The following is a 17598-nucleotide window of genomic DNA, read 5'->3' as shown; positions in this document are numbered from 1 at the left end:
CCTAACTCAGTAATACACGATTTCTTAGATATAGTTTATAAGATCCTGAAAACAGAGGCTCACTTAATTGAACTGAAAAAAATACTTTACATTTATTTCTGGTTGCATATCCTGTGATTTAAGTTACACAGCTCAGGCTCTAAAATGCCATACAACCTGTAAGCTAGCAGAGAGTGTTTTGCTAGGAACTACTGTGCAGCACTGGGGTCTTTTCACCATGGCAGAGGAGGTTTCTCACAGAACAGATAGGAGATTTAGGGAAGGGACACCACAGGAAGATCCACACACGGTACCTGCTTTGCATGCACATGGACCCAAGACACAGTAAAAAGCTTGGCTGATGCTTTGAAATATTTCACCCTGATTCAGCACACCTTTGCAAATGGTTGTATCTTTTAATTCCAAGGTCAGAATCAACTGGCAATAAGAATGAAATCAGAGGCATATTTTTGTCACTGCATAAAGTTCATCCGACCCTTGGAGATATGGAGCACCTTTGAGAGGGAGACAGCTCTTAAAGCACTTGCCAGGAGTTCCTGGGTGCCTCTCCATTATTGTGTGGGAGAGAGGGATGAGGAAAAAAAAGAGATGTTGCATAGTGTGGGGGCTGTTTGCTTAGGAACTGAATAACTGTGGGTGAGGAGATGCTACACACAGTCACTGTAGCAGCTGGGAATAGCCTATGCTACCAACCATTACAATACACTAATGTATTCCTATAAATGCACAAGCAATGCCTTCCTAATAAATACTTGACAGCAGTATTTAATCATGCATGCTATTTAGACAATATTTTCACCTAGCACCCACACCTACTAAACCACAGAGCTGTAGATAACGACTAAAAATTATTTTGCTCTAGAAAACAATTCCCATTAAACAAATTATCCCAAGGACATCATCTGCCAACTCTGGCACATTTCCCAAGAGTAAAGCTCCAACTAGCACTGTCACTAGCAAGTTCTCCCTGTTTACTACTGCACCAAGCTCAGTGACAGGGCATTCAACTAAGACCTGATCATTATAACACCAGAGCTCTTTCACCTTCAGGTCTCTCCTCATATGCAGAGATTTTTTTTTCATGACAAACTGACAGCAGTTTTGTGATCACTGCAGATAATCCAGAGCTCTTAACTCCTGCAAAGCGTAACCTTTTCCCAACACCAAACCCAAGCCTAAACAAGCAAAACACTACTAATATTTAGTCATTTACCTTGCTTTCTTTAGTAGAAAACTCAGAAGAGTTGGAGATTTTCATAGATTTTGACCGATGGGACTGCCGCCAGAGAGATTCTTCTCGGGAGTATTTCACCGAACCTGTGGCTCTCACCCGGACTTTGCTGGTGCTCTGAACACTGTTAACTCCAATCATTTCCAAAAGTGAGTGGATGGGATGGGAAAGAAGAAAGCTAATGAAACTTCCCAATTGCCTGCAGAGGAACTGGAAAATGTTACGACTGGAGAGCCCAGGCTCAAGCAATAAGTGTTTGCTTAAAGCACACTAGGCTGTTTTCTCCAGCATCTTCAGGCACAGTGTTTGGAGCCAGCCTGATTGTTCCAGGCATTGCTCACGTCACTGGATGGGAGAAGAAAAAAAAAGAAAAAGAAAAGGAAGACGCTGATAGAAACTCCTCCCCTGCTTTGCTCTGCTCCCCTCTCCAGCATCAACTCCCCCTTCACACACACACCAACAGTGAGAGGGAGAGAGGTGGAGAGAAAGGTGCTGGTACAAATGCCAGCAGATCAAGCAAGATATTAATTTTCAGTTCACGCAGCCACACTTCCCTGCCTGCAATAGCCTGCCATTACTGCCTGCAATAACAAAGAACACTGTAAAAAGAGTCTTCAATCACCTGCCAGAAGCTACAGGCTTCTGGATGTGAGAAATACTGATGGATTCCCAGAGCACCGGAGAAATGAGTGAAAACCTACAGCACCATAACAAAGTACTGGCAAGCCCCAGAGAGACAAATAAGCAAATTTCCACAACTCATTATTTGCACTCACTAGCCAGAGTCCTTCCCAAAGTGCAAGAGAGAGCAAGACCAGTTCCACACTCTTAAAGGGGCTTAGGGGAAAAGAGATGATTTTCCCAAGGTGATAAGCGCAAAATAGTGGCAGAATTGTGAACAAGCACCTAGGGACTCATCTCCCCACTTGGTAGCCAGGAGAGCTGTAGCCATACCCCCACAAAAGCAAACCACATGCTCCAGTGGCTAACCCCACAAATGATACAGCTCCCAAGTGGCACTCTGTTTCTCCCTCATGGCAAACTCATACAGCCTAGTGATGGGTGAGAGACTACCGCTGCTAGAGGCACCACTCCAACACACACGAGCCTGGCTCCAGAGGCTAGGCACGCTCTCTGTGCCTGGAGCCACCTGCTTTTGTGCACGGGATAAGGGGAGGCCGATGCCAAAAGGAGCTGGTACTCTTACTGAGGGGTGGATGCACTAAATACAGGAAAAGAGAGACATTTACCTCAATGTTGCAAAAGCACCATCATTTCTGGCTCCTGGAGACCCAGAGTGCAGCAGACTGTGCATTGCCATGGCAACGTGCTCCAATGTGAGAGGAAGAGAGAGATTGCTCTGCTCTACTCTGCTTAGCATGGGATCGTAACAGCTGCCGACATACACTGGACAGGTGGAGCAGTTGTGTGAGCAGCAAGGGAAAAGTGGACAATGGGGACATTGTGCCAAACCCAGAAAAGGCAAACAGTTTCTGCAGAGGGTGCATGAGGAGCTGGAAGACTCTGCAGCAAGGCTAACACCAGGTTCAGCAACCTGCCCCATACCACCATATCACAGGCAAGGCAAGGACAGCAGCAGTGGTGTTGGATTGTGGAGGACATGAGGGCTCTCATCTCATTCACACTGACACACACAGGGAGCAAGTCTGCACATAGACAGCAATGAGGCAGCACTGCCCTGGCATGTTGACATGAATGTCCCATGCTGAGATACTTCAGACAGCCAAAAGCTGGGTGAAGAGGCTCCAGTCTCTATTCACATCTGAATCCTGTTCCATTCTGCCAAGCCATGTGAAAGCAACATGAGAGTTTGCTTACCCCATGTCATGCGCCCAACAGCACCCAGGGGTAAATAAGATGCATATGAATTGAGTGGACTTTCCCCTGGTTACATCTTCCCAGTCTCTTACAATCAAGAATTTACATCTTTACAGGGCAAATGGCTAGACAGCCACATGATGGTCCTAGGTGCATTCTTGCTCATAAAAGATGCTGCTGTCTCTCCAGCATGCAGCAGCCTTTCTGATAGCATTAACCCTTTGCTGATGTTGTTCCCAATGATGCTACAAGGTGCATATCTTTCTCACAGACTCTAAAAGGTGTGGACCCTGCTGAAGGACAACAGTGGAACAGGGAACAGGTTACCTAAATATCAACACAAAAACTGTCCCTGGGGTGTGAAACTTCTGATTCCTCACAAATTCTGCCTCCATTCTGCTTGAGGTACAGATACATACTTTCCCTTCTGGCCAACAAGAAAAATACATTTTCATTTCCACCACAGTCAGTCCTAGCAAGCCCATCCCTACCTCACACATTAAGATCAAATTCAAAATGTGCTCCTTTTTTACACAAGTCTGTCATTGCTAGAGGATAACTGAAAGGAACCTTTTTCTATGGCAATAATCATGCTTTGAGTTACTTCTGTCACTTTGCTAAAAAGGTTTTATATTACTTAACCCATGTGAAATTATCCACTGCTTGTGCGAAAGCTCTTCAAAGAAAATCTCTTCTTAGAGGAAATTTGCACTGCAGTCAAACCGCTCCAGATGAGCTAAGCAGCAGGTCCTGACAGGTGCTACGTAAATGGCCACAAATCAGTCTCTATCCTAGCAGCCCCCTGCCTAGCAGACTATTCTTGTTCTCAGATTTATAGGGCCAACTCCCCAAGTACTCTCATCATACCTGAAATAATTAGACTCCCTAAATATCACACAGACCTAGGTCAGTGTCAATTACACAGAGCAATTTTATTATTAAATACAAGCTAGACTAAATCAAAGCAATATTTCTTTTCTCTTGTGTTACCCACAGCACTATCACTGCTGCCTAACTGCAGCAGTTCATCTAGCATTCTGTGAGCTGAAGTTAGCAGATCCTTAGGTAGGACAGCAACCTTACTTCAGAAAGGAACAAGTCTGTTTCTGTAGCAGTCCAAAACTCCAAGGATGTTCTTTATTCTTCTTTCTTCAGTGTTTTCTGAGAAAATACTTCTCAGCTCACACTCTCCCAAAGACAGCCTCCTGAGAAAACATATTTGAAGCCTTAAATATCTTCAGACTGGGGATTCAGTCTAGATTTCATCAGTGTCCCTGATTTTCATCTGCAAGTGATTATACAATCTTGTACTCCTGACTGAGCCAGTATTCTGTGTACACACTGACTGTTATTCTGGGGAAAGGCCAGACATTAGAGAAGACCCACCATTTTAGAAATTAGTATGCACACAGGATTGATTTATGTCTGTAACTGAGCAACAGGAATTTCTGAGGGAAAAGTGTTTTGCTAACATAAATAGAGGGATAGAAGGGACATTTTTAAAGAGGGGCTGAAATAGCTATGCAGTATCAGAAAAATCAGAGCTGACCACAGCCAGGGGACCCTCCAAGTGTGTCAAGAATTCAGAATCTTCCTCTTGTTCAGAGGTCAAGCAAAGAGGTGGTAGGAAAGGGGTAGAATGTAAATATTCGTTTAGTCAGTGACACAACTGGGGTGACCAAATGGACTGTGACACAATATAGAGACCTTCCCTATCAGTTCCTCTAAGGAACAAACCATAAACCAGCAGGAAAATTTAAAACTTTGAGTAAAAACAAATGCAGGAGCAGAAAACCAGAGTTACTATTATTCCTTCCATCCCATCCTTTTAAAACCATACAAAAGTTTTTCTCTTGTCATAAGGCACTATGTCAGACCCCATCACCCATAGAGGAAATGGGCAGCTGTTCCAACTTACCCTGAAATAAGCTCCTTCCCATCTGTTCCTCCCACCAGTCAAGTTTCCCTGGGAGGCAAAACATACTCAGTCTTTGCTTGGTCTTCCTAATGTCATTCAGTGAATCAACAACATAAGAAGACAAACTGCAGAATTCAAAGTAAAATTCAATATTGGCTTTTGGGGTACAAACCTAAGGACCACATCACTGTATCTAAAGAACTGCAAAGTCCTCAAACAGAGTCACAAGAATCCACTAGAATAATTTAAGCCTGATGTCAATAACAAATACAAACAACACAAGCTGACAAAATACATAAACACATGCATATTAATTACTTAAAATATACCCTGAAAAGCCAGTAACGTATTTGTGCAGCACAGAAAGGCAGAACTACTTAATACTGCCATTAAATGCTGTTTGTTAAATAAGCAACATTAAATCTTTCCTTCATCCTTCATCTTTCCTTCTTTCATGTTTTTTTTCCTTCTCACCACAACAGGAAGGAAGAGGAAAGTCAATTCTGATGGATAAGCTACTCTTATACAATGGCTAGAGAACTAGAGCTTAAAACTGATCAACAGTAAAATTCCTGTAATATTAAGATAACAATTTCTGAGGTCTGCAGACTAGGGGGAGCTGACAATCAAGATTAAATGTCTCCCATGAACAGCAGAAATAGTAGAGCAACCACATAATTTCTACATTCACAAGCAACCAGGTCAACAGGAATCCTCGCAGGGTAACAGCTGGAATGATGGGAGAATGATAGATGACTGCATGAGGGCAACTGAACTATCTCTGGTTTAAGTTACATAAGAAGAAGGCTAAAAAAAGCACACACAGCCAGCAGCTCATGGTCACAGCACAAGTCTTTACATCTGACTTTTTACATCAATAAGCACCTAGAAGTGAGCAGAATGACAAAACCACAACAACTGTTGGAAGATCAAAGAAATCCTGGTATCACTGGATCTCTGGAATCTACAGTGCATCTTGTGCCAAAAGAAACCACTCCTAAGGTAACTGCCCGGCTGAGAATGACAGGATGTCCAAGACTGAGCACCAAGATGTTCCTTATCTCCTGTTAATGGGCCCATCAATGTCTTGCCACATGACTCAGAGATAACACTCTCCAGGAGCCAGTTCTGTTTAACAGGTGATTAAGAAGACACCTTGTGACTCAGAATAACATCAGCCCATTGTGAGATGCTCCGCCCAGGGAGAGAAGCTAGGCATTCCCACCTGGATAAATCCAGGGATTTCTAGACAGAAAAGCAGCCTTTCCACAGGTTTCCGAGAAGACACAGCAACCACATCTGCCACTCCAATTTGGACTGCTACCAGCACGCTGGCCAAAGGGGTGTCAGGTTGTATTCTGACTTTGTCAGTGGTCTTCCTTTTGTATCATTGCATGTATTTTTGTCTTCTTTTTTTTTTTTTTTTTTTCTTTTCCCAATAAATTGTATTTCTGACTTGGAGTCTCTCACTGGTTTTGCTTTCAAACCAGAACACAGGAGATCACAGCTTTAATGAAAACAAGCCATTGGATAATAACAGGGATGCAAAGAAATCATGCACCCTGTTATCCTGATCAGCACTGCAAGTGAAGAGATGTCTTCAGCCATCTTCATGTTCCTTGCAGCAGATTTGAAAACAGCTCTTTCACAGACTAGCTGTGTACTTCGTGGCAAAGCACTATAGTAACCAAGGGGAAAAGTTCCTCTTCTTGAATTCCGCCTTTTAGGAATTATCATCTGCTGTCAACAGAGATCAAAGAAATTAAGTGAGCCATACAGTAGGCAGACTAACACAGACCACCAAGTTTCCTAACTGACAAATGTAGCTACAGAAGAGAGCAGCACTTCAAAAAAATCCATAAAAGCATCAAAACCCTAAAATTATGCATAGGTGTGACAGAAACCCACAGGAAAGTGATTAAAGAAGTGTTTCAAAGTCTACAAACTATCTCAGATCAGCTGCAAACAATCTCTGCCTCTGTCCCTGCAGTGAGCATGCTTTGAGTCAACATCACTGAAATAAACCGCTCACCCTAGAGACCTGCATTAAAAACAAAAAAGGAAAAAAAAAAAAGGAAAAACAACCACCCTCGTAGGTTTCTCTCTGACTCAAATAGGAAAGGAAAAGAGGAAAAGGAAGGGGAGGACAAGGAAGTCGGGGAGGAGAGGAAGTGAGCAAAGGAAGGAAGAAGGCAAAAGGATGGGGGCAAAAAGAAAGGGAGGGGGCACAATAGGGAGAAGTGTGAGAAGAGATGGGGAGGAAGGAAATTGAGGCCACTCTAAGATCCACACAGGTTGTAAGTCAGTGTCATGTGTGGCTGTAGGCATTACACTATGGAAGGGGGAAAAATAGGCATAGACTTTGACATACCTTTTCTCCACAATTCCATATACCTATGGAGTCATGTCCAGCTACCTTGCCCCAAAAGCAGATTAAATCCTTCATACCTCTCTTGACACCTTCCAGAACCTATCTGTCAACAGGACAGAAAACTAGTGCCTTGGATTTGCCCCATATTTCTACAAGGATCTTGTGAATACTTAATCATCCAAGAAAGTGTGACTTTGGAAGGAAACAAAATATTCCATTTAACCTCACAGGAAAGGAGAAAAAAAATTCTGAATTTAAGGAGCAGCCTAATACTCTTGTTTGAAAGAAAATAGTGTAACTGGGTCAGAGAGAGAATAGTCCAATACTATTTGAAAAGTGTGGTGACAAACAGAAGGAATACCAAAGATTTATACAGCAATAATCCTAAAGCTCATGGATGGAATGTTCTCTCTTCTTCTTTTTTTTTTTTTTTAACTGTGGTATAAATTATATTCGTACTCTTCCTTCCCTTGAGATGCAGCACAGAACTTAAATTTCAAGCAGATCAGTGGGTGGAAGATCAAAGAATGTTTTTCAGAATTTGTTTTCTACTTACATGGAGGTGGGAGTAATAAGTCATAGGGACCAAAATGTATGTATGACATTGTATTAGAGAATTCCCAGTCTGAAAAGAGCCCAAAATTCTTCTTTTAATGTGGCAGAGTGCATCATTCCTGGAGACAATCAGTCTGTATCCTCCACACTTGACAGTTGACATTCATCCTTGGAACCTGCTATGCATTTCAGTTATAGCCGGAGACAAGTTGATGGCCTTGGCTAACAGGCTGGAGAAGTCAAACATCAAATAATTCCCTTGTCTGATCAACCTGGACAAGACACTACAGACAGCTTGCCTCCACAGATGAAAATTAACCCCTCAAATGTTCATTATGAGGCTGGTATTGAGCCACATAATTGCAACCACAAGCAATGGAAATTCTTAGCTGACTCTGCTTGTGTTTCATTCCTTGCTGATGTTAAAGCCTGGTAGGCTAGGTAAGATCTTTTGAATAACAATTGGAAAATGAAGAGGTGAAAGGCTGAAGGAGCAAAAATTAATTCAGAGACATGCAGATTGTCAAAGCAGAACAGGTCCATCCTGAAATCCAGCCTGCTTCCTAAAATAAGCAATCCCTTGTACCACCCCTAGATTATGCAGAGCAATCTTAATTCTTGGATCACCTTAAAAAAATGTTATGTTTTAACCCTTGTTTAAAGTTCTGCTTTCCCTGCTAAGACACAGCTGGTATTAGGCTTTTGCTACTATAAGGCTTTCTTCAACTCAATATCTGGGTTTGACTTGAGAAAAAATATATAGATTATAGATTTTTCTTTTTTATGCAATGAGGTAAATTCCTGAAATGCAAAAAGAAACTATATTTCCATTTCAACAGGGCAGGAAAGTGTCAGGAATCGCTGTAATTCAAGGGACAAAAGCAATACACACACACATCATAACCTGTTCCAATTCTCAGTTCTGCACAGGCATGCTTTAAATGGTTATTACTCTTGAATTAGACAAATGAGAACACCCAAAAAACCCCAAGCTGAAGGAAACAAAGGTTATCATGGCAGGAAAGTTCTCAGCAAGGATGGAGAAGAGTGAAGACAAGCCAGGTGTTCCCTACAGTCACCTGCAGTTCCCTATAGATCTGTGGCTCCTCTGAGAGTGAAAGCAAACTATGCCTTCATAAACAACTGTTTAAGACAAGGATTAACAATTTCATCCTGCATTCCCTGACTTTCATACTGCCAGATTAGACTCTGTTGTCTCCTAGCAGCTGAAAGGGGCCTTCTGTAACCAATCTTCTATTTCGTACAGAAAAGAAATGGCCCCAAAATACTATTTCCAACAGAAGTATGTGTATGAGAAAAAACTTTATTTTGGGGAAGAAACAAGGAGGCAGAGCTCTGTCTTATTTAGTGAAGCAAAGATACTTGGTCCTCTCCTTCCTCTGCCCACTGCTGCAGGGTGTTACAGCAGTCAATGTGGTCCTCCTGGGGCCATTCTGACATGCTGTCACATGCTCTCATTTCCCCAGCTTCATCAGGCTTTCCTCGAATGTGGGAATTTCTTGCCAAAAAGCCACAAAATGGATGAAGTACAAAGACTGCTGATGAAAGCAATTAGGGTACACACAGCAGTCCAGTTAGTGTGAGTTCCTCTCTGTAAAGGGGAGCTGAGGCTATGCAGGGAGAAGTTAGCCACCTGATGCTCATTCTCTCTGTTAAATACTTGAAATTATTGGAATGGATGAAGTAAGATGCCGGTAATTCTCTTTAAATTGATATTTGCTTTGGAGGGCTTTCAAAGGGAATATAAAAAAAAAAGAAGAGAGGGAGAGCGAGAGGAGGCAGAAAGACAGTGGCAAAAACACCCCGCAATTAAAGTGCAGAGAACTGACAGTAACATGAGATAAACCCTAGTTTGCAGCTTCTATAGGAAATTGCATATCCCAGGAATCCTAATCAAGAATTCAGATCATTTAGGAAATTAAGGAGGATGGGTTCTTCAGAAGAGTTCAGCACCAGCAACTCCAAGTTAATTTGGTCACTTCATTACAGTGCTTCTGCAGGAGATAAGGCCTACCCAAAAAACAGCCTTAGAGAAAAAGCAGATCTTTTATGCAGGATTGGCATCTTATCTCCATCAGCAGTCCCTGAAAGGATGGGTCTAGCCAAGTGCATCCCAGGTACCTCAGCATGATGGAGGTTCCCAGATGGTACAATAGGTCAATGAAGAGCTACCACCTCCTACAAAAAGACACACAGCCACTTTCCTACTTCATGTCATGGGGCAGAACCACCACCAGTCAGCCCATGTCAGAGTTTGGGTGATGCCTGTGATTCCATGAATGAAGTGTGTTGGACGCTGTAAATGCAGAGGACATTTACTTACACAGGACAGGTGGTACTTTGCACACAGCCTAACAACAGAGTACTCCTCCCAGAATACTGCCTAACAAAAGCAGAGATCCATTTCCTCGGTGATGCCTTCTTGCAGGCTCTCTGTGGACCACAGAAGACATTTTCTCTCTTCACATATGAAAGGCCTTGTTAATGCTACCTTCCTGGAGTGGATTCCCACACACTTTGTCTCAAGATGGCAAGAGGAAAACATTATGGCCAGCACCATACCAGCACTTTATTTGTGGGGACCACACTACCCTCAGGTATTGAAGCAATAATGTATGGCCAAAATTAGGCTCTTTGCAAGCCAATCTCCTCCTCATTCCAGAAAATCTTGTGAAGCCCAGCTCTGAAGAAGGCTACAGTCACACAGTACAATTCCCTAGCATATAATTGTGAAGATGGTATCACTACAGAAGATTAAAGGTGGTGTGAGCATGTGAGAAATAAACCACTCCTACACTGTCATCATGAGGTTCTTGACACTGCCAAAATGTCAGACTGATTTTGTTTTCTTTCCAAAGAGGGAGATCCTAGCCATGACTTCCCTTTCTACATATATGTGTGTGTTGAATACGTGAATATTACAAGCAGACCCTATGAGGAGAAGTGCACTTTTAATCACAGTTTGGCGTATTTGTCTTTATGAGTCCCAATTGTAAAAGCAACCTCGGATCTGACTAAAGGAGTGAGGAAAAAGGCAATGAATCTTTGTGTAGACAGGTGTACAAAAGCAAAACCTTTTTCAATGTTAAATGAACAGACAGCAAGACACAAGGTAAGATCACATTAGCATTTCTCATTTCTACTTTCAAACCAGAGTGAAATAATTTGTTCTCAAGGTACAACTAGTGACACACAGAGAATCAGGTCATGAAAGCCTTGTGGTTTGTACCAAGAGTGTTCTCATTGTTAGAAAAAAACTTAATATACATAGAGATAGCTCTATGTATGGAAGTGAAAGAAAGGAGTAACTTGATCCAATGTCCCAAGTTTTCTGAGGCTGATCACACAAAAGTGTATCCCTCCTCACGTGTTAATGTCTGGCCCTTGATGCGCTATTTTGCTATCCAAACAAAACACTCAGGGACACACTCCACCCTCAGGATGAAGGGATTGACTGAAGGCAATGTCTGACTGGTGCCTGTCAACCAGCTGTCCTGGATAGCACAAGCATTTGCCTTTGCACCCCTGACTCTGGGAACTGGATCCACAATAAATGCTGCACAGAGCTTCACAAGCCCTGGATGAACACTCAGCTCTCTAAAGCCTTCCATCCCCTCCACCACTGCTCAGCTTTGCTCTGGGGCTCAGCAGAGTTGCAGAGCTGCAGCAGGGCAACGAGGAGAACATGGAGAGACTGCAGAGGCAGAAAAGCCCACTTGCTTCACCACAGGTCTACATTAGTCACCAGTGGGTGCTCAGGACCTCACTCCCACAGGGACACACTGCCACCCTGTGGAAACCACTCTTCCTCTCCCAGGCAACTGGGCAAGGATGCAGAGAGAAGGCTGGCAACCTCACCCACACTCAGTGGCTACACAGCTAATGCAGCAGCAAGCCATGTGCACTTTGGTGCTGTGCTGAAGAGGTGCTGTGAATTTAATTTACTGAGACTAATGCAAAAATTTATTTCTGCTAATTTTTTCTAATCGCACATTTACTGGCAGCATGGCTGCTGTGAACATAGTAGCACAATTACTCGTACACACTCCACTCCCCTCCACTAATAAATTAAAAAACAAGGATCAGTTTATCAAACCTTCTTGGGTGTCAACTCTGTCCCCAAAACATCAATGCAGCACACAGAAAAGGGCAGAAAGCCTGAAGCAACATGGGACACCAACTCCAAACTTCTACCGTCTGTCTACATCCAAAAAATCCCGAGCCTTGGTATTTGCTTTGGGTGAAGAGTCAGACATCCCTAGCATTAGCAGGTGAGCACTAAACATGAAGGTACAACCCCAACAGCATAATTCTGTCAGCAGGAAAACAAACAGCAGGTGAGCACCATTGGAAGTCTCTTGTCAGTACACTCAGGTTATTTAAACAGGTTATTTAAAATAGTCTGGAGATCTATTTATTCAGTAAGGGCTGTAATTAACCTGCAAATTAATCTCAACACATCCTTCTATGGCAAACGGAGAAATGAGATTCCTTGGGAGAAAAAGTAATTTAAGTGTAGCTGCTGACAGATATACAGATTAAAAAATTAAAGACATTAAATCTAAAATTTAATATTCCCCATTGCTTAGTAAGAACTGAAGCAGGAGGGGCCAACAAAAATCTCCCTGAAGAAGATAAAGATGATGAAGAAATTACCAGTACTAAAAGACAAACTCTGCTGCTTTCAGCCATGCAGGTATATCTGTATTTCACAATGATTGTGACACAAAACTCACGCAAGAGATGGTAACTCATTTGGTTCGCTTCAACAGGCATTGGGTCAGCTCTCAGATGTGGCAGCCTCTTATTTTTATTTCCATTACAAAAAAATAAATAAATTATGAACTCCAGTGTATGCACACCTGTCTTTATTTAAACAAAGTGCTGTTTCATGCTAGCAATCAAGACAAAAAAGAAACAAAACATTCTCATTATTACAGACAATAAAACAAGGTTTGTCCTGCTCAGCCTCTTCCCCCATTCTTCAGATTTAACTCCTGGCACAAACTTAATGAACGAAAGCTGAAGCAATGCAGCCTGTGCCAGATAGAACATTATAATCTGAAATTACATCTTCAGCTCTAATGTGAATACCCCAAAGCACCTTGGATGAAAAAACACACATGCCTTCCAGATTGTACACAGAGATCAGGCTTAGCCTTTAATGTATTCACATTCAGAGCCAACTGGCTGCTTCTGTCTGTTGTAATCAGGAGACAGCACTCTGGGTTGGCATAACCACAGGAGTTTACAAAGCACACAACTCTAAGTCAAGACCTGCCGCAGCTCAGTTTCACCTCTCTGTGCTGCAGAGAGTCTCCTTCACTATGAAGTGAAGGCAAGAGGGAAAACAAGAGAATAAACATTATATATATTATGTATGTTCTGGGAGGAGAAACGTGTCCATCGCTTGTCATGTTTGACAATTAAGATTCAGAAAATGCAAGATGGGTTTTGTTTTGAACCACCTTTCAGCAGAAATGAAACCCATGTTCTGCAGTTAATTCCTTACCTTCAAGAGCCCTCTCGGGAAGTCTTTGCCATCATTCATCCCCTGGAGGTTAGCAACGAACTCTTGGCAAGTCATCTTTTTCCCAATGTTCTGAAAGGAGTGTCAGAGAAACACAACATAATATTCCTGCTGCTTTCCATGACAGGAACAAACAACATCAGATTAAATGCATCTTCCTGCTCTTCCTTAAGCCCAAGGCAGGCAATGCTAAGAACGCATTCATGAGATTACTCACAGATGAGCATCCTTGTATGCATATAGCTAGAAAAGGGAAAGTACTTTTCTACCCAAATGCCCACATACACCCCCCCCAAAAACCCCAGCTTAATACTGGGGGTAATGAAGAGGACAATGATGAAGATCTCTGGTATTTGCATGGTGCCTTATATCCCCATGTCTTCAGAAGCTCTACCAGTCTCTGATAGAAAAGCTCTACTTAAATCTGCTCTGGGACACCAGGAAACACGTGACTGAGGCCCTTTCTATACCCTTCTCTTACAATTTCAAATGCCCCCTTTCAGTGGCAACTGCTCTGAGCTGGAGTGCGATGCCCAGACGTGGCCATTACCTTTTCTGATTCACAGGCTGAAGCTGCTTTGACATTTCTATAGGCCCACTCTTTTCTCTCTTCCTGTCTGAGTCTCAGACTGAAAGTTGCCCAAATAAGCCACAAACAGAAAGGAACAGTTTGGCTGTTCCTTCATGTTTGTGTAGGAGCCAAACTACATCCAGAAGTTTGAGGCTGCCCTAAACTACTGTTGAATCCCTGCCTCCATCACCCCTCAGAGAAAGTGTCTGTACTCAGTCCCCAGGAGCTAGAATGCTCCTGCTTAGCATGCAGGGAGCCTTGTGAGTAGGCAACAATTATAAAACTGCATTGATGAAAAAGGACACTAAAGACATCTGAGAAAAGGAAAGCAGCCTGAGATGAGCTGTGAAATGCAGTATAGACAGAGGGGAAAATAGGGCTGTGTGACAGTCATGGTATCTTTGAGGATAGCACCACTGTCAGTCAGAAGATGAAGTGAAGACTTTTCCACTGTCAGGCCATGTTTTGTCTGTAGAAATACAGCAGAAGAGCTCTCTGTGAGCTTTGTCTTCAGCTAGGAGCAGGAGCCCAAATTAACACAGGACTGGAGCCCAAGGAAGGGCACCAGTTGGTAATACAGGCCATCGATGTTATGAGTTACATGACAGCTTAAAGTGGATATTCTCTATTTCCCTTCCATAATGTATAATCAGGAAAAGCACCAAATCTTGGCTATCAGCCTCACCTTGCCAATAAGGAACAGCCCATAGCCTGCAGCCAGCTCAAACCCACAGAAAGAAGGCAAGCAGTAACCCTGGGACAATTCATGGCTTCCCACAACAGGATGGCTCCTGACAACACAGATGGCCTGTAACCCTGGCTCTATAGTTGCAAAGCTTATAGAATATAGCCTATAACTTCAGTCTTCAGGTGCAGGCTGGAGCTGGTCTAGTAGACTTAAAAGTGTTTTCCTTTCTCCTTGCAACTTCAGCCTACTTCTATTTATTTTCTCCAAGCAGCAGTTGGCAGCTTTCCCATGATGACCAAAGCCAACAGCAATGCGGCATTGCAGACAAATGGCTGTTTTGCTGCAGGATCAAAGCTAACATCTCCATACAGTGCCACAGAGGTTCCAGAAGATATGCTTGGTGGTCTACAGATACCTCAAAACTCTCTAGTACCAATGTGGGTGATGACCTCTGTGCAGAGAAGCAAGGATGCATTTCCAAGACACACCTAGCAAAACTGTTTAGTTACAAATAGAAGTGTGGCAAGACAGAGAATATGAAGGGGATTAAGTAAGAGTTTGTATACAAGAGTTAAAGGCAAGTGTGAACTGAAGGCAGAGCAGCTGCATTACAGCCCTACAAGCAGTGGAGCTGATTGTCAATTAGAAATGTCTGTGCTTATGATCAAGTATGTCTGTAACAAATAGAGCTCAGTGTATAGACAAGCCCTGTGACTCATTTGCTTCCTACTCTAGCAGAATCCTGGTAAGGCTGGGGCAAAGTGTTATCTTTGTTAGGAAACAGGCAATTAGGCATATCTGCAAGAGCTGCAGTCCAAGTCAAAAACACCAAACTTACCACCTATGTGGAAAAACGTAAAGGAGTAAGAGGGAGATCAAAATTAGAGGAAATCAGAAAGGTTTGAGGGAACAACAATGACACGCCCATGGACATAATACAAATAGGAGTCTGGTAAATACTGCAGCTGCATATACATAACAACACACTGTCAATTGCCAGTGGGATGGATTAAGTCTCCAAAGTTACACACTGCAACAATCAGAGTCAGCAGCAGCAATGATGGGTCAGAGCCAGATCATTTATTCCAGTACCTACTGAAGACAGTATGGCCCACTAAGGCATCACAGGAAGCAATGGGAACTGCTGTCAGGCTGATGTGTGACCATTATTTGGTCTCTTTCCCTGGACTGTGAGGCCAGACAAACTGCAAAGCAGGAGCCCCAGGCTGCTTACCACTCTGGGGAGTGAGATACCTGTGCAGAAAGTCTCAGGTGTCCTCAAGAGAAGGCAAATGTGCTAAGAGACAAACTGTGGCACATTCCTGTACACCCCATGTCCAGTCATGTCACATATGACTTACACACCCTTCAGTAGGGAAGGCTAAGCCTTCACAGAAAAAAATTCTTCACAACTCCCTAGTCCCTCTTGCTTCCACAACCTTCAGACAAAGGCATTCAATTAATGGGAGGTGGGTCTCAGAACTCATTGTGAACTCAAGTCTTGGTTTTATTACCTGCACCCCACAGGGGCTAAGCAACCCTTTGAGAAAGACCCAGGATGACTCTATGTCCTGCTGCCCAATCCAACACCCTTGATGTGTAAGAGTTCCCAACGGACACTCTCCTGGGAGAGCCCTTGCAAGTGCAGTGAAGGGCCAGATAGAAGCCCCAGAGCCATCTGGCTGAAGCCACTGCTTTTGCATACTGTAATGCCATGCTCCCTGTGTTTTTACACACTCCATCCTAACTCCAGAGCAGGGAAAGCCTCCCACAGTTACCTTGCATAGCAGCTGTATTGCACCACAGGTGCTGAAATACCCATCCTAAGGCTGCTGGCACCCTACAGCAGTGTGACTAAGAGGACTCAAACCAGAAAACTATTTCACCCTGCAGGTGAAAATGGGCAGGCAATGGGGAGAGGTGTGCAGTACAGGAACACAAGGTTCTCACTCAGCATGCGCACATCCCCCCTCCATTCTCTTGGCTCTGAGTACACCCATCATTTGCCTGTGCAAAACTCTGCTTCCACCAGACCTGCCCTCTGCAACTGAATGCCTGCAAACATCACTTTCGCTTTGTGACCTTCTCGAAACTTCTTCACCTCCCATCTATATTCTTCCTTCCCACATGTTTGTACATACTGCAAAGGGGAAGCCAATCCCAAGCACAGCTTCCCAGTCAGAGCCTGCTGCAGGAAGGATGGTAAGCATACCAGAAAGACGGCCCTGAGGTCAGGGAGTATGCTCAGATGTTATGGCAACACCTGGCAAAATGCCAGCTTACATATGGCTGATCAAGGCATGCTGGAAAGGCCTGCCCAAGACAACAGCCTGGGAGTACAGCCTTCTCACTGTTTGCTGTCCGTAGGAGCTTCAGAAGAAGGCCACCAACACAGGGACTGCCACAAGACTATCCAGCATGGCGTGGATAGGAGCAGTCTACACAAAGCTGTGCATACTCACATGGCCATGGAGGTCTGTGTTCAGCAGCATCATGGCACACGTGAGACAGTGAACTCCATCTGCAGAAAGAGAAATAACCAGAGTCACATGCAAAACCACATCTGGACCTTTAAGAAGCTGAAACTGAGACTCATAGACTAATTGAGTCTGTTCCCTTCCTAAGAATCTGTTTTATCAAGAAATATGCGTAATTAAATAAAGGAACAATGAGGTCATCACACAGCTGCTAAACCCTAACAGTCTTTCTTTCATCTTTTAGTAACTGTCAAAACTGTCTTGCAGCACCCATGGATGAGGCAAGCAAGACAGGAAATCACACTATCACTCTTAGCTTGCTAATAGCAATATTACAGTCTGAATCAACACCTTCTTCTTCATTTACTTCAGTGCAGAAAGAGAAAAGTAAAATACA

At 43.3% G+C, this 17598-nt stretch overlaps 1 protein-coding gene across 3 annotated transcripts in view; it reads right to left on the bottom strand.

Moving 5' to 3' along the window:
* The window catches only part of LOC128821553 (PH and SEC7 domain-containing protein 3-like), a 114627-nt gene that overhangs the window by 42396 nt on the left and 54633 nt on the right, over positions 1-17598 (bottom strand). Inside the window, exons 6-8 of one of the 3 annotated variants that reach the window (XM_054002709.1) lie at positions 17187-17245; positions 13448-13537; positions 12736-12829 (exon numbers count right to left, since the gene is read on the bottom strand). In XM_054002709.1, coding sequence (XP_053858684.1) covers positions 12755-12829; positions 13448-13537; positions 17187-17245 — 224 coding nt within the window. In that variant the 3' untranslated portion in view covers positions 12736-12754. Of the gene's footprint in view, positions 1-1213; positions 1418-12735; positions 12830-13447; positions 13538-17186; positions 17246-17598 lie in introns of those variants that run through there. The other 2 variants (XM_054002711.1, XM_054002710.1) reach the window with 2 other exon arrangements.

This window comes from Vidua macroura, chromosome Z, assembly GCF_024509145.1.
Source record: "Vidua macroura isolate BioBank_ID:100142 chromosome Z, ASM2450914v1, whole genome shotgun sequence".
In the NCBI taxonomy this organism is placed as follows: domain Eukaryota; kingdom Metazoa; phylum Chordata; class Aves; order Passeriformes; family Viduidae; genus Vidua; species Vidua macroura.
This window is presented reverse-complemented; position numbering and strand designations above follow the sequence as displayed.